This window comes from Barbatula barbatula (assembly GCF_947034865.1).
Source record: "Barbatula barbatula genome assembly, chromosome: 1".
NCBI classification, from domain to species: Eukaryota; Metazoa; Chordata; class Actinopteri; order Cypriniformes; family Nemacheilidae; genus Barbatula; species Barbatula barbatula.
The window spans coordinates 21812686-21828936 of NC_136766.1; the positions used below are offsets into that span (position 1 = coordinate 21812686).

The 16251-nt window shown below is 40.9% G+C and overlaps 1 protein-coding gene across 10 annotated transcripts in view; it reads right to left on the minus strand.

Moving 5' to 3' along the window:
* The window catches only part of sox6 (SRY-box transcription factor 6), a 142203-nt gene that overhangs the window by 69289 nt on the left and 56663 nt on the right, over positions 1-16251 (minus strand). For all 10 annotated transcript variants that reach the window (XM_079457548.1, XM_079457549.1, XM_079457544.1 and 7 more), the window contains one exon: positions 2699-2788. In XM_079457548.1, coding sequence (XP_079313674.1) covers positions 2699-2788 — 90 coding nt within the window. The remainder of the gene's footprint in view (positions 1-2698; positions 2789-16251) is intronic.

Below are 16251 nucleotides of genomic sequence, written 5' to 3' on the forward strand. Positions count from 1 at the left end.
CACCAGCGCCTATATGAACTAAGTTAGGTAATTAAATCTCATTGGCATATATTTGACGTGTTACTACGTACTAGTTTGTATTTCTCACTCTTTCTCCCTCTCAGAATTGAGCAGGCACTGCTGAGGCTTGGACCGTCTCCAGACATCCTGCTTCTCCTGCTTTGTGGTTTTGTTTTGCAGATCCCATCTCTCCCTTCACTGTTTTCTCTGATTGACAGCTGAGCTCAGGTATGAAAACAAACATGCCGTTTTGGCGTCGGCGGGGGGAAAGCGATCCGCCGCTAACTCCGTTTTCACCCCCCCCGTACCCGCTTCTGCTGCCCCTCTGCCTCCATAACCCCCCCGACCAATTCAGCACATTTCTGGAAGCCCCTCTCAAAGTCATGCAGTACAGAAGTTTATAAAATTTCATTCCAAAAAGTTAAACCGCACTTAAAACACACCTGGAACACCAGAAACACGAGGAAGGAATTGTGAGAAATGCTACAGAGGACTAACTGAACTTGTTACGGATGGATAGACCTAAAAACCAAGACAACTGTTTGAACAGCGCAATCATTTTGTTTACTTGTTTTGTGCAATAGCAGATAATGTGGTGGCGGGCAGGTACGGACGTGCTAAAGCAGGTCTCGATGTTCTCCAAGTTTTTGCTCTTTTTTTCTCCCTACAATATTGTTCTGTGCGCCCTAAAGCGTTCAGCAACTTTTTTCAGCTGCTAAACTTTGTTTTGTACCACAGAGCGGTGTCTTAACAGGTTCCGCGAGGTGAAAAATGCATAAAGGTTTTAAAGAGCAGCTGCTGATATTTCAAGCAAACTCAAAGTGGAGCTACTGTATACACTTTCAAAGGGAGAAGAAACTTCATTTTATCACGACAAACAGTTTGGCGGGGGCTGCGATTCCTAGCCGATTTATTTATCGAACAAAGATCAAAGGCGGGGTTTTGTCGTGTGGGAACAATGACACAAAGGACTGTGGGTAGAATGCACAATGCCATCGGTTCACATACAAGAGCAGAAACAGCAAGGCCAAACAGACAACTGCTTCCTTTTCATCCTCATGCCATCTTTTATGTAGCGCTCTCCTCTATTAATTTCGAGCCAGCGGCACGCGTGGCCTTTGTATTGATTTTTTAACCCGACTGCGATTTATCATAACACTTTAGATCTTAATCAGAAGTTGTGCATGTTTTCTCTTTTCCAGCTTGGTGCCTTTGTTTGCGTATTAATTAAGCAGACCTTGTGTGTCTCCAACCCTGAGCTTCCTTTTTAATTGCCCGTATTTACATCGGGCCGACTTCAAACGCAGAGAGAGACATTTTGTAAGGGGGAGCACAAAGGAGGCCTTTGAAATGTCTACAGTCATATGAAATGGCAGGCTAATTAGAAACCTTAGGCTGCCGGTATGATATGAAAAGTAATTCTGTCAGTTTCTCTACAGTCGCCCCTAGCCTTGCCGGAATTCTCGACGGAGGCCACCGGTGGGGTATTATCAACGCCTTCTACCTGTTTTTACCTTTTAAATGTGACCTCACCCAACACCATTTATTCAACAGAAAAATACCCTGTAATTTCAAAAGACCTCTTTTCAAAAGCCATTTTCTCAACTGCACTTTGATCTACGGTGGCACATAACGGAAGCAGGTACTATGAATCTGGTTTAACAAGATGTGATTTACATTTGGGGGTTCATTAAGGTTATTGCAGATGAATGCACTTATTAGAATGTACGACTGTTTTTTTTCTCTCTCGTTCCACACCCCCCCACCCTCGAGCCCTCCTCCGGCGGCACGGAGAGCGTAAGAGAGTAATCCAATAATTAAAACCAAGGACAAATGTTATTCATAATTCTAAATAGCACAGGGATGGAAAGTGGAGCCATTAAGCAAGGGAACAAAAAAACAATAACACTTCTCTCCAATGTTATTACCCTTGCAATCTAAATCCCGCTATTAACTGCCTCCTAAATGTCTTCTCTGTTAAAATTGCCGTGACATACTGACGCTATAACATTTGATATTCTGAATGTTTTGACACCTGTACCCCTCGAACAGAAAAGGCTGTTATTGAAACACGCAGAGGTACACGACAAGCAGACCGTTCTTTATTTCTGCGGCGGATCCGAATTGGGTGGAAATGAGTGAGGAACCGGAGAAAAGAGTCAGACGTTGTGTCCGAGGAGAGAAAGGGAAACATTTAGATAGATAGGGAGGAGAGCATGGATGGAGCCAGGCAGAACTGGTGTGTTATCAGAGGTCTAGTGCAGTACAGTCTCCTGATCCATAAACACTTCTCTGTAACAGCCTGTGCTAAGACCTGCTCTCGGAAAAGAAATCTTTAAAAAAGTGCATTGTCTTCCAATACAGCACGTTTCTCACATCGTTTCTTTGGTTATATCAAGCCTAATTTCCCTTCATTGTGCAATTAACCACTAGAACCACAAATGTATCTCAGGAATAAACAAGCATCCCCTGACAAATATCCATTTCACAAGCTAAAAAAAACTATAGCCCCTCAAAAACAGTTCAAATCTGCATAACAGTCATGCTAAGAAGAAAGGCACAACATCTTGAGGAATTTGAACAGAAAAGATAAGACTGATAAGAGTATTATGAAGCCGGGGTCCATTCTTTAATTACCTTTGATATGAATGGAGACTCAGTTGTAAGAGATTGACTATACCGTAGTTAGATTTCTTACCTTTGATTTCTCCTAACAGTTCGCCTGTGTTTAGTCTCTCCATCTTCTCTTTCCAGTCTTTGGAAAGGAGTTCCTCCATGCAAGAGGATTCTAAAAAAAAGGTGAATATCCCCTATCAAACCGATTGCAGATGGTATTCATTTCATTTATAACATTCAATACATGGACAATTCAATAGCTTGTGGCACATCACATTTCAGGTAAGTGGACAATATGATGTATAAATAAAAATGCAAGAATTATTCGATATGTTCTACAAATCTCACGCTATAGAAAAAACTGACTGCAAACATGGATTGAGTGCCGTCACTCTGCAACACAGATGACAAGAGTGAAGGCGCATTCAGACAGCAGGCTGCATTGAAATACAAGATCTCTCAAATCCATTGACTTTGACTCTGACCCTCAAACCTTGTGGAAAAAGCATCATCCAAGACAAAGAAAAACGAAAGAAAGCAAACGGGAGGAAAGGCTTTCCATTAAAAACATGTGTTGAGCTAAATAAAAGAAACAAATTCCTTTTACTCCTCAGAAAAGTGAATGTTACACCTGGCTTTCAAAAGATACCTACATGATAATTGTCAAACACGCATTCTGACGGATAGGCTGTGGCAATACCAAGAACTGCATTGAGAAGTAGTGTAACACAGGTTCAGAAAGAGTATTAGAGGTGATGTCTAAAGGTCAGAAAAAATATTATATTTGTTGTGTCGTTTTAATTTATAGACAAAAAACGAAGCAGGGCCGGCAACTGAATGAAATGCTCAAGCGCAATGTTTTCAAAGTTAGGTCAACGACAGTCTGCAAAAGTGTCAAGGTGAATTCGTTGACGAAAAAGAATTGAGACATGAAAGGATCTTTATTAAAGGTCTTAATTGTTTTATACATAGGAAGGGCAGGTATGTTGTTCCTTTTGAGTCTGAACTGCAAAAAGAAGGAACAAACGCAGAAAAGCAAAAATGACACTATGTGGATAACGTAAGACTGGGCCCCTGGTCTTCTGAAGGTCAACCAGAGAGGCTTAAAGAGTGATAAGAATGAGGCGCTGCACAAAGACATTAAAGAGGAAGATGGGCCTGCTTGACTGGCCCCGCACCGCCAGCAATGATGAAAACAATTAACATTTGTCTGGCAGACAATGAATCAAGAGGAGGAATGGTTGGTATCCGCGGTGCCGCAGCACTGGGGTCGCTGATAAAGAACACACTGCTCACCAGCAAGAGCCTGGGTCAGCCTGTTCCCATCACACAAGTGCATTTGAAAACACACACACGAGACTGAGATATGAAATCCAATGAAATGGACACACAAGTAGACCGCAAGCAAAGGAACTGGGTACACCTCATTTTTGGGGGGCAAAACAACAGGCACGATGAAAGGTGAAACAATCAAATTAACGACAGTATTAAATAAGACCACATACTGATATAACATGAAATACAGCTTGAAGTTGCACTATGAATGATTTTAGTACCTTTTCCGAGGTAAAAGAGCTCTTTTTTATCCATGACATCATAGACATCAAGAGTTTGTTCCCATTGTGAAGGGCCAAAGGGCACGGGGCTAAAGCAGACATTCTTGCACGCTGCCCTGCGGCACCGTAAGCCGCTGATAGACCACTCGTGCTCACAATGGGCCATTTGTGAACGCACTTTGGCAAACAAAAGGGTACAATTCATGAGCACAAAAGTGCTGGGAATGACTTGGGGTATTCTGTTTGCGTGCTTTGTGCCTGCGTGTATTGTAGTCCTATCTTGAGGTACTCCAGGCCATAGCACATTCCGGATGAGTGACATCATCGCACTCATGAATGTGGTGTGATCTTCACGTTGTGCAGTAAAATTAATGTTACAGTTATGCACAAACGCTGCTTTATCTCTTGCACGAATGCAGTAAACACTGGCACAGACGAGAAACAAGGCACACTTTTTAAAAATAAAAATAAGAAGAAAAGCAGGGACATCACTCCAGGCTTGCCAGAGATTACGAGCATGAAAATGTTTGACATCTTGCACAGAGAGTTACGGTGACAGTCACTGCTGTAATACAAGGCGAGGTGTGATCAAAGGGAGGTCACATTTTCTTTGATTCTCCATTTCCTCTATTTCACTGGAGCCAATAGGACACCTCCATTTGGATCATTCTAGCATTATTTCTACTTTACTGACTTTCTCAATACAGAACTCACAGCATGTTTTCCTGACCTTATGCTGTTCAAAGACCCTGCGTTTGTGTTTGTGAGTGAGAGACTGAGGTCTGCGATGGTGCTCCTAAATAAAAGTGCTTCCTCTCTCAACACACTCCCCTCAGAAAACCACAAACACATAAGACACATACAGTACAAATATATATATATATACTATACTGTATATATATATATACATTTAGTATAGTACAAATAGCAGCACATTCTTTTCTCCAGGCTTAAAAAAGATTTGAAACCAGAGAAGCCTTATATGGCACAGGGTTTGGGTAAAACTGTCCTGGGGGTTAAAAGGTTTTAGGGAAGACTTTTCCCATATTCCTTCACTCTCTCTCTCTCTCTCTCTCTCTCTCTCTCTCTCTCTCTCTCTCTCTCTCACACACACACACACACACACACACACACAGCTCAGCACAGATGCTTCTCCAGCACTTGATCATTAAGGAATGCACCAACTGTTGGAGATAATACGGTGCCAGCTCCCATTCTGCTCCACTCTGCCTCCCCTGAGAGTGACCGCTCCCTCACTCCTACACGCGCACACATACACACATACACTCACACACACACACACACACACACACATACATACACACTACAGCTGGAATGTGCTGGAGCTGTCCTCCACGCATTTTACCTGAGAGAGGTGAGGAATGTCCAGCATTTGTGGATGACGGACCCGGAACACTCACAGAAAACAACCCGACCAAAACCGTGCACGGTTCATCCAGCAATTTCATGTGAGGCTACTTTAAGAAAACAAGCAGTTTAAGAGACAGGCGTCTGGGTTTTTTCAAAGTACCCTTATAAAGCTGGAACATTTGAAAGGAATTTAGATTAATAATACGAGGCAGTTTTTTGCACAATTTCCCATGTTGCATTCCATCTTCTCCGGAGAGAGCATAAATGCCAATGGAAACACTGCTTAACATCTGGATAATCCTTAAATGTCATACTAACATATTACCGATGTAAAGTAACAAAAGTGGACCATTCGTTTTCAAAAATCGAACAAAGCTTCAGCCACATCCATTCATCTTTCAGCACCTCTGCTACTTTGAATGATAAAACCAGCGCAACCCACTGAACAAGGTAAATTTCCTTCCCCAAATTTGCATTTGTTCTTCAAAATACAGTTCTCCCCGAGTTCAGAGACAGTTTGACATTTATAGACTCTGAAAACTGAGCAGGAAGTGCTGAATAGATTGTAGTTGTCTCGAAAGGCCTGTCGGGGTTTAGAATGAGAAGATAAATAAATCAAGCATTGACTTCATTGTTGTTATCCCATGAGGGCCTTAAAAATCTCCTAGTGTCCTCTCTCCTCCTCCCGGATAAAGCGTGGTGAGGCTCGAGGCAAACCAATTCGGCCAAGATGAGATTGGAATGAAAACAATAGCCCTTATCTGTGTCCTATTTACATTTTCCCAAGGTCCCCCATCTCTACAGGCAGCTTAGCCTCTGCCCCACTGGACCCGGAGCAGCTTTCTCGGGCCTGCTGATATGACATGGCACGGGCACAAGAGAGAAGACTTGGAGGACACCCCACTCATCCAGAGCCTCCTGGGCAACAATTCCATGACCAACAATGTGTTGAAAATGAAGAACAGACAATAAATAGAGAGAAGGGGGGTCGCTCTTCAGAGAGCACTGCGGCCCGTGATGCCCTTGTGTCTCAGTGCGAGTGTTTCGTTCTCACACTCAGGAGAAGGTCGTTGTCAGAACACAAGGATTATAACGTAGCACGTCAGTTTCTCCCAAAAAACAACAGAGGCTGAAAAAATTGCAATGTTTCCAAAACTATGAAAGTGCCATCACAGTCATGAAGCCCATTGTAAAAAGAGAGTTACTGATCTCAGCAGAAACAGGTCTACAGTACGAAGAGATATGAGCCCCTTTCAGTGCCTTCTTGACATACTAATGGACAACCTACACCTGGCCTCTGTGTATCTAACCACTCATCTACGATCCAACCTCGACAGCTCGGTTCGCTGCCAGAGAAATCTCGCTCTGTCTCACAATGGCAAATCAATTAAGACACAGAGCAAAGATCAGATGACAAGATTACACAGACGCTCTTAAATACATGAAATGGAAGAACAGGGGTGCTCATAAATCTCAGGAAAGATTCAGGGATTGTGTTGAGTGTAATCTGTTTCCTCACCAGAGCCAAAACTGCATGTTTAATACAAACCGCAACAGTGGAAGACTGTGATACAGGTAGCATTGAGAATGTTGCTCTTATTTGCCAAATCAAGGTAAAAGTAATGTGTGTTTTTTGCTTTTTTTATTACTTGGTGCTTATGAAGTTATGATAGAACTACATATTTACAATTTTATCCCATAAAGGTAAGGTTTACTCCCCCAAAGAAAATTCTGTCATTGTTTATTTACTCATGTCGAATAAAACCTGCATGTGACTACTCTGAAAACACAAAAGATATTTTGAGAAACAATAGAAGTCAATCGGGGGTGTTATTTGGTTACCAACACTCTTCAAAATATCTTCTTTTGTGTTTTGCAGAACTAAGAAACTCATGCAGGTTTAAAATGACATCGGGGTGAGTAAATGATCGAAAATTGTGGTGTTTAACAAGGTTTTTCTGTTCATAAAGTGGCCAATTCTGTATATAGTATCAACATTGTAACAGCCCTCAAAACATTCAAGTCAAGAACAATGAGTGTTGGTAAAAAGTACTTGAAAGTGGTTGCTGTCATTAATGACCTCTACGGCTGTGTACGTGTGAACCACTGTAGTTGTGTCATGCCCCTGAAAAAGCAGTTGTGCTGAGCGGAGAGGGTGTACCCTCATCCCGATGAGTCCTGCCCTGTGGCAGACAGCCAGAACATCTGCCAGCACCCCCAGGTCTCACATCGCAACTGTAATCCCCACTACAGGAAGCTGCTCTTCCTCCAATCAATCCTCCTTACACTTGAGAAACAAGAGAGAGAAAGAGGCAGACTCTCTCCTGAAACACTTCACAGTACACACATCATTACAGCTGTCCCAGTCAACTGCCCCATTGTCCTTTAACTGTCCATTGTCAATTGTCCACCAAGCACTACATCCTGAAATTGACTTTCAATGAACTGTGCTGGAGTATATTAAGTCTCTTCCTCTCAATAAACCCTGAAAAACATCACCATTGTACACAATTGAACCTCCAGCGTGCAATTTTTTCTCTAATGAGCAATTGAACTGCACAACCAAAACAGACTTCAGTGCCACCATAGACATATAACCACATGCACCTGTTGTCTAATGCATTGCATTTATCACACTCATTGTTTCCCTCGCCCATTGCTTACATAAAATTAATTTATTGCTGCTAGACTCGATCTATTCGATTTTTCTGCTCACTACAGGTGCACTTTTCACCCACAGCATCACACACTCCACACCTGACCTGAATTGTATATTTAGTACTTTGTGTTGTACTATATGTTGTGTAGATTTTGTATATCGCAGCGGTCAATCTGAAACCTCATATCTCCATATCTGATTTGTATATTTTGGCACGAATCATTATTTTTTGTCACCCTTTGTTTGTCACTGGGCTTTGCAAATATCTAACTAATAAAAAGTATTAAAAAGTTCTTGTCAACTTTTACAAGGCAGTATTTAATAGTTTAAATATAGAGTGATTTTTTCATGCAAATTTGGACATCTGTACAGCGACAATATTATATATTGTATAGTATTTTATAATTAGTAGTATACACTTTATGTGTAGTTACTGTAATTGTGTGTGTTGTGTTAATCTCAGGACATACAAGAGTTTAAAAATAAGAGACACAATCTATACTTTTCACTAGAATTCAAATTCTAAAGATCCTGATTCTTCGATTAAAAAGGCATAGTGACCCATTCATCAGGAAAACACTAAATGACTAAATAAATGATCAACTGACAATGACAATATAGATTTTTCTTTCTATCACACACCCTGTTATAATGTGGAAATCAAAAGAACCTTTTTCATTTTGAACAGAGCGTCAGAAAAAGGTCCACTCGAGGAAAAGGTATTATGGTTCCACTTGAAGCCATCCAGGTTAAAGGGGCACTCACATTGCAAGTGCTGCAGTTAGGTTAATAATTCTCCTCTAAGCACTCTCAATTCTAATAATTTAAGGAGAGATAAAAGGAGAAGAAGTGAATCAGACACGGTCAAGAGAATATTAAGAGTTTGTTCAATATAGAGGGAGTTCTTCCAACCGTTTTCCTTGGCCTTGTCTAGAAAACATTGTCCCTCTGAAGGCAATCCTTGAACGTGATTTGTTCTCTACAATAGAGTTTCTGCAGTCAATAGACAACCAAAAACGTGTTCTATCTTCTATTTCCTTCAATATCCTTACTAAAACAAACTGGGGTCTCAAGTTATGCACACACACACGCACGCAGACACACACAAAAGCAAGCGTGCGCAGAACGCTGAGTGAAAATCTTCTGAATGTCTTAATCACAGAGCCACTAAAACAAGACTCCATCATCACACAAAATAAGACTATAATAATTACAAGAGGCACGCAGGAAAGTGAAACGGCATAAGAAAACATGTTTTGTCGTTTCCGTCGTTAGTTCCAGAGACAACAGCTGTTAGCTGGGGCGGCGGCGGCGAATGCTCCTGAAGTCTCCATAATCACGCTGTTATTGAAGTGAGGACAAAAAGGGCACTAATTGCAAGGGAGCAATCTAAACGTAATAGGTTACACACCCGGGCGACGGTGCACAATGCTTACAGCTAAAAAGAAGAGTCGGGTTGAAAAAAATAACGAAAGAGAGAAAACACGCACACATACGCGCACAACACTGTATAACAGTAGCGTTTCCCTCATTTTCTGCCAATTACCTTCTTTCCCTGTCAACAGTTTTAATAACCTCGATCATTTCCAGAAGCCTTTTTTCATGTTTTTTTGCTTCAGTTAAATAATTTTGGTTCTTTAATATGCAAATGCGCCTGTTGGCATGCATGGGTGAAGAGGCCTGTGCTCCTTGAGATGTGTCAGTATATTGTCGAGCACCTGCACCTCGGGGAAGGCTTGGTTTAATTGACACCTAATACTATTCATTATTCCACTTAGTGAGCATCTCTGCTAGTCACCTGTAGGTTGCTCGTACACAGCGCTGCTTTTTCCTCCTGTCAACAGCCGCTGAAAATAGACTGACTAGACTGAGAAATGTTGTTTTTTATTAATTCATTTATAATTTTTTTAGTTTTTGGTCTGGTTTCTTTGTATAACAATAGTACAACAAGCATTTGACTTTTTCAATGGTACATTATAAAATAGAATTCAGGTAGAAGTAAAAAGTAGTGCCCCAATCCATCAACAAACGCATCATGCCATTATTCTTCAACACACGAATTTAAAGGAATAGTTCACCCAAGAATAAAGATTCTGTCATCTCTTATTTACCCTGATGTCATTCAAAATTTGTATATTACTCATTTTTCCGTGAGTGGTTTTGTGTCGATACAATGGAGATCAATGGGTGCAAATGTGAGTAAATGATAAAATAATACAAAAAATTGGGTGAAATATCCCTTTAAGTTTTAAGTTATGCCAAGTTGCTGGTAGTACACTGCAAAAAATGTCTTGTTTTGTAGTACAAATACAGTTATAAACATTCTTAAATCAAGATGACAGGAAAATGTGACCTAAGATATTGCAAGGAGAAAAATATATAAGAATTAAGTAAAAAATATGCCAATGGGGTGAGACAAATGAACTTGAATTAGGGTCTTGAGGAAAAGGTCAAACTAAATTCAAGTTTATTTTTCTCAACCATTGGCAGATTTTTTACTTCTTTTTACCATAAAATTACTTAATTCTTATATCATTTTTCTTTAAAACAAGACTAAATATCTTAATTAAATGTTGATTTGACAAGTTTTCAATATTTTTACTAAAAACAAGACAAAAATGCTTAGTAAGAATGTCATTTTTTGTAGTTTAGCAGACTGATCGAATCCCACCAAAACATAAAAGGTCATTTACATTTTCATAATTGTGTTAATTTAATATAAAAGTTTAAAGAGAAATAAAATAAAATCTTCACATTTGGACATGTGGATGAATGTATCTGACTGACACGAGGTGCAAAGCTTCCTTTACAGACCCCGTCATTCCCGCAATCACACAATTCCTGACCTTTCTAAACAGGACATGTGTCTATCAAGCATATATGAATTAACCACCCCCAAGAGAATTCACCTCTTGAGCAGGGCAGCGCGTGACCTCTTCCTCAATCCATTTTACTGCAGGACTCTGCACTAATCACGGCTGAATTATTAAAGCGAGCAGCCACCAATGATCGATTCACGCTGGCCAGACCTCCCATGACAGGCCCCTTCTTAAGCACTAATGACATAAGAGAAATTCCATCAGACAATGAAAGACATAGAAGGAAATATATCACGCTGATTGGTAACACGAATGGGAGAGATAAAGTTGAAATATGTGGAATATAAGAAATAAAGACAGAGTCAATCGTTCGAGTCGAACTTTCAAGATAAAAGCTTCGTTTGAATCAAAGTCACGGATGGAGACCATTTTCTCGAGTGTGGCTCTGGGAGGAAAGGCTGCCAGGTATCTTCATCCTCAGAAGGATTCAAGCCAACCTCTGGAGAAGTAGTCTGGGCACCATATACAAGAGCTACGGAAGAACAAAACTGAATAATAAATGCGTATGAAGCCAGGGCCAGAAAGCGAGACACTAGCAGAGGGTCAGCGTCTTCTGAAGGCGGCCGTCCAAGGGAAGACTTGGGCATGCGATTAAAACAGACCCCCGGAGCCTGCTTTCCTCAACAGGAGGAGGGGAAAGAAACAAAATTAAAGCAAAGTTGAAAGAGCAAGAGAGATTTCTAGTGAGGGAAGAACAACTCGAGAAATCCTACAGAGTGAGAGGAGCAGAGAGATATCGGGAGGAAGGAAGGGAGGGTGGGCACAAGACGGAAAAAAATCCAATCAGAACTTAGTGTGGAGAGATCAGGAGCCAAGATAAGCCCATACGCCGGGCCCCCAAAACTGCAATCTCCTCTTAAGCTGGAGAGTGGCAGCTGGCAGAACAGCTGGTGAATAGGATTAATGTCAGAAGAATGAAATAAAACTCAACATATGTCCGAGCCTGAGGTGTTGGGACTGCGCTTGATTGTGCCCTGATGGATGCCATGTGTACAGCTGGAAGGAGCTGTGCAGAAGCTCTGCTGCACTGCCTTCCCCACAAGGTCACTTTTTTACGAAACTAGGACCATTTAATGCTTGGATAGCAAAATGAACTTTCTCTCTCCTGTCCTCTTTAGCCTCCTCTCAGGCTCGGAGGAGGTCCGCCTCGACTGCTCCGATCCAGCCTGATGCTGCTCATTAGAGTTTACTCACAACAAAAAACATCGTAACTAAAATTCAGTCGAAAACTTCACAACATGGAAGAAATGTGAAAAACATATAAACGTATGCACAATAATAAACACTTCAAATTGAATAACTCTTTATGCCCTGTCCCTGTTTATACTGTTTGCCTGTTTGTTTTAAATGTTTATGCCCGGTCTCTGTTTATATTGGTTGTTTTATATGTTTATTTAATTTTTAGCTGTGTATTTATTTCTGTTAATCTGCAAGCAAAATTATTTTCTGATCCATGTCTGCAATATTCAGATTTTTATTAAAATCATTTCTTTTCTTTGATAGATGAATAAATAGAAACAATAAAAGAAAGTTCCATCTTACAGAACGTCTTAAAATCCTGTTGAAATGTTTTAGCACATATCCAAAATAAGAACAGACATGTGAATTTAATCTTAATTTATAATATCCATTTGATGTCGGCAATCATTAGAGCCCACATACTGTAATAAATTATAATAATTTCACACAAGAATTAAATTACTGGGTACCTCGCAAAGGAGCCATTTTTTAATGCCGGCTACCCTGCAATCTAACTGTCAGATATAAACCCTTCTGCTAATCAATGCTTCAAAACATTCACTTTTATTCATCTACGTTGAATTAATAAAAACGTGTGAATAATGACGCTCAGTGCGATCATTTCGGCTCGGAGTGATTTAGTAAATTAATGGGTGCTGGGGACAAAAAGAAACTGATAGGATCCACATGAATAGATTAAAATTAGCTGTGAAGCTAACTTGTCTTGAATCGTCACTGAAACTTTATTTCATCTTAAATACCTAAGCAGCTTGGACGTGCTTGAGGAGTTCTCTCCACAATATATGCAGACTTTAAACATCACATCAAAAAGATGATGTGGTGCTCAAATTAAAATAGGAGACGTTTCAACCGTAAAAACATTATGGCTCAGATAATATGCAGTCTTTGGTTAAAGTAATTGACAAATCATTTCATTTCCTAAAGTGTAAGAGCTTCAAATTACCATTCCATACGTTCGAGAGAAAGTACAAACATAAAAATGTCTGATGATTATTTTTTGTAAACTAGATCGTGCAGTACAAGCTAAAACTTTATATTCATAAGAATAATAAACAGTGCTGCACTGTACGCGGGCGTGGAGGCATTAAAACGTGAAAAGGAAGCTCAACTCGCTTGACTAATTAAGGAAGCCTATTTGCCTCTGCTGCCAAGGACACTCTCCATTTTTATGAGGCAACAATTAAAAATGTTTATGGTCCCGTGCAGCGAACTTTACCAGCATGTCAGAGTTCAGCGCTCGCACACACACCTGCCTCAAAAGGTCACTATTTTTAGCCGACTGACTCCTTTTTCTCGCACACACGCGCTCAGCTATCGTGTAACTAACTACCCACTCTTGCTACTTCACGGACCACCGGTGGCTGTTGAGTTCAGCCCACACAGCTGCACGCAGGAATAGAATCTGCCCACGGAGCACCACCAAACAATACTGATACAATCTGAACGAGGAACAAGTGCGTGATGATTTGACAGGAGCTGAAAGGTTGTTTCTATATCTTTTGATATCTGAGCAAGTCTGCGGCAAGGCCACGTCGAGACAGCGCAGTTACCGGTAACCAGTACTTCAAAAGGTTAAGAATTCCGATGCCTCGGAAGTCTCCTCGCTGGTCTACGGCTAAGACTCTCAATGCTCCATTGTTTCCCACACGGTTCTGCAACAATGGCCCCCGTATTTTTCTTTGAATTGACCCGTTTCTTATGCTCCCGCTTGTGGGGTCATATCCACCGCAGCCTGCTGTGAGAGGATGGAAAACGCTGGCGTTTCACGTGGAGCTAAGCTCATTTCTTTATCACCTCTCAAGAATGGGGAAAAACGAAAGCGTGTGTGCGAGAGAGAGAGACAAAGAAAACATATACGGGTGAAACTATCCCACGTATATGCTCTGTGCAAGAACAGACTCAGGTCAGCGCGGAGAAAATGTATCCTCAGGCAGGGCACTTTGGGAAATTAAAGGGGTGAGAAAAGTGTGCCTAGCTACCCAAATCACAAATTGCAGTTGATGGAATTTAATGAAAAAAATGTCCCACCCAGCAAACCATTAATTAGAATTAAAACTCATAACTTCAAGCTATCATTGGAACTTCATGACATGTAATGGATGACAGGGTCCTAAAGCATATTAACCATTTGACCTAGGCAGACTTAAAATTATATGGGGGCCGCTCCCAATGAGAGATGGCGTTCAGCGAATAATTACAATGATCATAGCCGCAGCATTCACCGAGCAATAAAACATGTTTCTATATGTTTTTTCTGACATCCCATTTCGTCTCCCGGCACCGTCTGACACCTTATTGAACAAAGAGGGATAGACACAAAGAGACAGACGAATCATAAACTGCTGTCCTGTAGGATTTTTCCACGTTCGTTCGGCACACGTCAACTGTGTTTACGGGACGGCTTGTGTTAGCTGTTGTGTCTGTGAATTTTGGAAAAGGTGGTGGCATTAGCAACCAGACGGAGCTGACGTAGCTGGGTCTTATAAAACAAACCTTGCAACGTGGCCTGAAATCATTAGCAGGCCACACCGGCCCGTCTGTGGCTGCGGTGTGAGTTACATTGACACTATTTTGATCCTAGTCAGATGACACCAGCTCTTTTGTCCAGTTATGTGCAGTCAATGCTTGGGAACTGAGCACGAGGCGGGTGGTGACGTGGGGGGGGGTGTGATCTCATACTCATATGTGCGCATATACATATGCGTTACAGGTTAAGCCCAGCTCATCTAGATCCGCCCGCTTTTAATCTACATAAAGGGCCCTGCTATTTCCACCGGCAGCGTTCGGCTGTGTAGTGACAGATTTAAGGCTAATTAATGGGGTGGTCGTCTTTTCCTGTGCATCAGCGTATTGCTTTTCTCACTGTGCTAATCCAAATACTGAGAGGGGCATATAAAGATGCTTGCTCATTAAAACCCCTAACCACTCCATTCCAGGAGTGCTTAACACATATACCAATATTCCAACAGTGGTGTTAAACAAGGGCGACAGGACTGTCCCCAGTTACACTTTCCCTCCCGACAATGTTCCTACAGTAACATTTAACTCACTCCATTATTGCCTGTATTATAATAAAAGAGAACATGGAATGACATTCGCAACCGATTTAATTTGCAGAATGGGATGCATTTACGAGCAAAAGGGAATATTCAGCATAAAATTATAGGCTTTGTATATGAGAAGGTGAAAAGTGTTACGCTATGATATTATTGGTTGATATTTTATATGCCTGCCTATGGGCTGTTGGTTACAGATTCATTACAAGATAATCTAGCAACACTTTGCAATAAGGTTGCATGTGTTAGCATTAGTTCATTCATAAGCTAACATAAACTAACAAAGAACAATACTTCTACAGCATTTATAATTATAGCTTCATGTTCATTTCAGCATTTACTAACACATCTTTAAAACCAGAAAGATTATCTGTTAACATGAATTTATGCACAAATAAACTGACATGAATAATTTTATTGGCATTGACTAAATTTACATTTACATGTATGCATTTGGCAGATGATTTTATCCAAAGCGACTTACATTGCATTATACTATACAACTTACTAATAACTAACATTACCAACCAAACTAAATTGCTTATTGTTATTTGGTCAAATTTGATTTCACAGTCTTGAATGGAGCTAAAACAGTAACTTTTCACTCATAACTGAGGGGATGTACCTGTGGTTCGAGAAAGGGCACAAACACGGCTCTGTTCAGGCTGTGATTTGTCTCCCTGAAACTCCTGTTTCCTCCTATAACAAAACGCGCAGCTCAATGACAGAGACCAGCACAATGAAAGCGTTGTGCTTGGTCCCACACAAGGGGGACAGAGTCAACAGCTGAGCTCGAGAGAGAAGATGGCTCCTGGAATGCTTTGCAGCAGTTGCTACTGTTGACTAGTGGGAAT